The following is a 5973-nucleotide window of genomic DNA, read 5'->3' on the forward strand; positions in this document are numbered from 1 at the left end:
GGCTAGTCTTCCTTGGAAATGATTTCGACAAGAATCCACATGAACACTGGAAATACCCAGGATAATCTTTTGCTGAATCAACAATAAACAAGATAAAAACTACATAGAATCACAACAATTGCCGGCTCCTGACTCAACAAATACACTGATATTTGGAAATTTTTTGAAGGAAGAGCATTTGTTTATGTTACAATATAGAGTCACTCCACATCCAAGCACCATTTGTCTTTTGGACATTAATGTCGCTTTCAGAGCTCGGTTCCTTTTTCTAACCTGGCAATCTTCCTACTTGGTCCAACAAAAATATGTAAATGTACATAAAGAGTTTCAGCCAAAACTTTCTTCAAACATGCTAATTAATGTTGACGAACTATCCAAGTTTTTATCTTAACAAAAAATCAAAGCATGGCTGCATATATATGTTTTATCTACCATGATCCATCCCAGGAGTGAAAGCATCTGTTTGTTACGTGGCAGGGGGTGTGTTGGGGAGAGAACAACTTGGGAAGACTCCAATTGAGGGGTTAACACTTCATGCAACATATGGGTACACAACTTAATCCAAAAGCTAAAGCTTATGAGTTTGGGTCTGTTGTATTAATTACTCATTTTTCTTATTATTGTTTAATGTGTCATTCGCATATGTACCCCAATAAAACAAAACGAAATGGTGACTGCAGTATACACAAACTTCATGAATTGATGCACCAACAAAAATGACATGTAATATTTATAAAGTGGGCATAACCATGCATGATACATTGATTCACAACTGCTGGTGAGTCCCACACACTAGGCAATGCAATACCAGAATATACAGTCGCCACAACCACACCTCAATTCCTCAACTACCTTCTTGTGTCACTGATTTGGCTATAAGCTGGTGACTGCAGTGAGTGTCTGATGCCTCCCAGAACATGGCTACTCACTGAAGCAGGGAACGAAAAGGTATATATGAATTATGTATGGCAGAGCTAGCATATTTCATCTCCTTTCCAATTATCCTTCTCCTTTGGGCCAGTTGGCCCTTCTTCACCATAAAGCTCTGTTGGAAACAACTCAAAAATAATGTTCTCCACTGAAAATCTAACAAACAGTGGAAGAAGGTCAATTAACTTCTCTAGTTCTGCTCGCGAATCGTACACAATGGTTGGACCCCACTCTCTCATATACTGCAACCAACATGGTTCCTTCATGATTTCATCATCAAGATACTCAGCTGCAATAATCTGATACCTGGTGCTCGAATCAACAATAAATTTGCTTCGAGCAGCATCGTTTCTCACTCCTATTCCCAGCTTCGATGACCCCTGAAGGTATGTCCCAGGATGCGGGTAGCTAGCATGACCACATTTTGATGAATATACAATTGACTTATTCCCTTCAATGAACTCCAGGTTAAAAGCATCCACCCATTCACCACCACTATGTTGTGAGAAGAATACACTCCAAAGTTCTCCGGTGAAGTTGCTCACACGGAGGGTGAAATGCTCCCAGTCACCAACATGTTGCCCTATCTTGCTCATGGCAATACTCATTAACCCAACTTTAATGGTGGCAGGTCCATTAAAGGGGCAAAAAACCCACATCACAATATCGGTAAATGTTCCTCCCATTGCTGGTTTGACATGAACATAGAGCTCTGCACTCTCTAAGTTTCCGTTCTTGAGATGATCTCTCGCATCATCTTTGTTCGGCAAATCTATCCAAAATGCACCATCGTTTTTCCCACCACTAGGCAAGTTTGAGCCCCTGTAATCAATGGATTCACCCTTTACATTGCCATCTTGGTATAAAAGTGCCCCATTCTTGAAAAACCATTGCACTGATGAAGGCAAATAAACCTCGTCAGGATGGAAGAAAACAGTCGGTCCATAGTGCTTAATGAGTGCTTCAATCTGGTTTAGATTTGGCATAGCATGTAGTGTGGAATCAAGATTCTTCAAGCATGAGATTTCTAGCTCTTCTTCAGAATCTAAGTAGGTGCTGCAGTAGAATGTCCCAACAGAAACACCTCTGGCCAACATCCCCCTTTTGCAGGGTCTTGTGTTCCAAACCTGAAATGGGTACTTTGAAAATTTTGAATCTGTGGTAAGTATAAGATCACCCATTTCACAACTTTCTGTAAGATCCACTCGGACACATCTAACTTCTTCAAGTTTAGGCTCTTCTGGCTTGTCAGTAACCACAACTCCCATGGCTTTATAACCCAATGGTGGGTTTGGCAGCCAGAAGTAACCACAACCAATGTGTTCTGTATCTGTACTCCAGATAAGTGTGTAGTTAAGAGGCTTTTTTAGGGCTGGCATGTCTAATACCGGTTCATGGGCATAACCAACTTCCTCCTCAGGAGAAGAAGTAGCATTACGAGCTACAAGAACATACCCTCTCAATGGCTGGTCATTGGGCTGGCAGTAGTGACCAAGGCAGAAAAAGCCATCTGGGATCCCCACAGGTTTGTAGAATGTGAGACCTTTATTAGTTTTTCCATGCATCAGATTGCAGCTCCAAATGCTCTCAAACTTGGAGACTTTGAGAACTTCTAATTCACCTAAGCATATTCTTCCAGTAGCAAAACCTTGGCCTGAGTCGAAGCCAGCACACCGTTTAGAAAAGATAGAACACATAGTCATGATAATTTTGCAGGCCACAGCAAAAAGGTAAACATCAAGAGGTGCAATAATGGAGAAGTAGTACTGCAAACTATGCAGTACTACTTGCATACATTGTGGCAAAAAGACATTTGCTTCTGTATTATTACACAAGACCTGCTTTCTAATATACTAACTGACTCGAAACAGGCATTGTTGGATTTACAAAAAGGGTCAGAAAATGCAGTTCTTGGCACAAAAAATCAACACCATCCAATTGAAGAGAATTCAAAATTAAGCTCTAAATTATTGTTTTATAAGCAATAAAAGATTGATAAAAATCATCTTAACACTTTGAAACTTAGAAAAAAAAATGGGGAAAAGACAGTGAGTAATAAAGAGGTTTGTGGTATTTTTTTTTGTTTCTATTTTTTATTCATATCATATTAACCCCTGGCACTTCAGAGATGTATCAGATAATGCATGAAAATATCAAGTGCAACTAGAAATGGTTATTAATTAGAATGTGAAAAAAAAAATTGTAATAAAATTTTAAAGCAGACACAAATGTGCTGCCTTGATTGGAAATTTCCATCGAAAGGAACATGGACTATCACAAGAAGTTCTACGGCAATCTTTGGTAAGGCCAATGTGCTTCAGCACATAGAAAATAATTAAGTTTCTCAAAAGAAGGCACAAACGACACATGGAAATTTCAAGAAATTAGTATAAATATAAAAATGATAAGGAAGAATTGTATATCAATGTGTTTTATAGCAGACTGAAAGTCTTTCAGTAACTTTTCAAACAACAAAGAAACTACATAAATACTGTTAGACATATTATGGCCCAAATCAATTGTGGGCCCATGTACTTGTAGAACAAGCATATAAACTCCATGGTTAGCCTAGGGTTAGTCAAGCAGATGCTATTTTTCCACAACAGCATCCCATTCTGTAGTTAAGCATTAAAAGATATTACATTTGAATTCATTGAGATTCTCAAAGTTTTAACCAAGTTCATTAATGTGTCGAACAAGGTTTATCCATTAATGCAACAACACAAAACTCCATGCTAATCATTCAACCTTGGCAAGCATAGATATAAATGAAAAATTATATAAAGAGCAGTGATTATACACCCTGTAAAGCGGCCTAGAGAAAATAAGTTTCTGCTTTCTGATAGAACCTGTTTCTTTGATGGACTATGGCACAACATATCATACAATGGAGAAATCTACATAAGGGGCTCTAATATTAATGTAGTAGAACCTTTTTTTTTTTTTTTTTGCGAGACCATAATGTAGTAGAACCTTAGCAATAATGTGCTATCTTCAACTGAAAGATAGAGATGTGCTTGAATAATGTGGCACAAAAGGAAAGTAATTTTTGCAACATCTACTACGAATTAAGTTTACAAATAGAAAAAATATATATAAATTAAAAATAAATAAAGAAAATCATAATAACACACACACACACACACACACACACACACACACATAATATCCAAATAGGTACAAGATTTTTTTTTTTTTTTTTTTTCCACTTTTCGACTGGATGCACAGATCTATGAACCAGAACCTCTGCAAAATGTGCAGACAGGGCAGAGCCCTCTATCCATTAATTTACTCAAAGCAAAGCACCAAACTCAGGACCAACAAAAACAGAGAGAGAGAGCCAAAAATGAATATCTAGGAGCCAGAAGAAGTGCACAAATCAACTCATGAAATCAAATTTATCATGATCATAACAATCATCATAACTAAACAAGAAATACAGTTACTAAAAAAAATAAATATAGAAGCAAAACTAAATTTAAAAAAAAAAATTAAATGTGAAACAGACTTCATTAAAACCCAAAAAAAAACCCATCTTTGCATGCAAGCTACTCCCAAAACACATTACTCATTTAGCACAAAACAACAAAACCAACAAAATTTGTATTACAAAAGGAAACTCTTGAAAGTTAATGAAAGACTAACTAAGCTTTGTTTTGAGATGCACGTGTACCTTGTGGCCATTCTGGGAGGTTTGCAGGCAGAGAGAAAGGCTGAGGCTGAGAAAAATAAAACTCTGACTCACTTTCCCAGCACAAACACTCACACCCAAACATCTTTAATTAATCCAACACTCACCCTCACACAATTCACAAAATCAAGAACCCAGAAAAACCCAGAAGCTGTTTTCCAAAGTCTTTGATTTTTAATTAGTCAATCTCTTCAATTTTCAATGTAATTCCAAGAACACTTGCAGAGACTGATGACTGATGACAGTAAAGAATGACAGTCCTCTCTCCCTCTACAATTCTTTAAGAAAATATACAGAGAGAGAGAGAGAGAGAGAGAGACAGAGAGAGAATTTGTGCAGAGAGAAGAGGTTGAGTGAGGTTTGAGTAAAGCTGCGTGGAATAAAGTTGACTCATTGTTTTGAGTTTGGTTTGGTTTCTTTCTTTTCGGAGTTTTTGCTTTGTCCAAAATTTTTTTTTTTTTACCAACTTCATTTTTTTTTTTAAAGAGTGCTTTTTGTCTATTCATTGAGAATGCCACCATAATAATATTTATAGACAAAGTGATTACCTTACTCTCCGTTTTGTGGGGATTGCAACCACGCTCCACTTTATAAATGTTTCTATTTGTTTTATTTATTTATTATGTATGTTTCGTGCTATTAATGCTAATGAGTATGCTTAAGGTGTCGATTAATAATTTATGAGAGATGCTATGTTTACAAAATTTTTACAACAAATCACAGGTGGTTAGTTGTTATTGGTTCAAATTTGAAATTAACACTAAGATTACTTTTTTGTTCCAACAATAACAACCAGCAACTACCTGCCGCTTAGAATTTGTTGTAAAAATGTTGTGGATATATCATTTCTCATAATTTATTTAAGAAAAATTTTGATATCACTTTTATAGGAAATGAAAAAAGTTGTTAAAATATTAAAATTTTTTTTTCCCATAAAAATTTTCTTTAACGTATTGTTAACCAAATACTCTAAGGATACTTGTTAGTATGACTCTTTATTTTATATACAATAATTTTTTTATGTAACTTGAGATGGGCTCAATAATTTTGAAAGATAGTGTCATAAATTTGAAGATCTCAAATTTTATCCACCATATTATTGGTTTATGGGATTTTTGAGAAAATCTAACGTGCAAAGAGTGAAATAGTTTAAGCAAAAATTAGGACATCGCTTCTTTATATATATGTTAGAATTATTTTTAATTTTACAACATAAATTTTACAAATTAATGTATTAACTTTTAAATCGCATAACATTAATTACGTTTCTTTTACTATTTATTTATTTTTTATAATTCGGGATAGAAGAGATTGAACCCTAGTGTCTCCATTGAAAATATCAAAAAGTATTA

At 35.4% G+C, this 5973-nt stretch overlaps 1 protein-coding gene across 1 annotated transcript; it reads right to left on the reverse strand.

The window, feature by feature from the left end:
* Positions 1-682: 682 nt before the first annotated feature.
* LOC126717529 (hypothetical protein At1g04090) lies at positions 683-5054 on the reverse strand. Its single transcript, XM_050419297.1, has 2 exons — positions 4604-5054; positions 683-2584 (listed from the first exon to the last, which is right to left on the reverse strand). Exons 1-2 carry the CDS (start codon positions 4704-4706, stop codon positions 975-977), a joined length of 1713 nt encoding a protein of 570 aa, XP_050275254.1. The 5' UTR covers positions 4707-5054; the 3' UTR covers positions 683-974.
* Between the last annotated feature and the right edge of the window lie 919 nt (positions 5055-5973).

This window comes from Quercus robur, chromosome 3 (assembly GCF_932294415.1).
Source record: "Quercus robur chromosome 3, dhQueRobu3.1, whole genome shotgun sequence".
In the NCBI taxonomy this organism is placed as follows: domain Eukaryota; kingdom Viridiplantae; phylum Streptophyta; class Magnoliopsida; order Fagales; family Fagaceae; genus Quercus; species Quercus robur.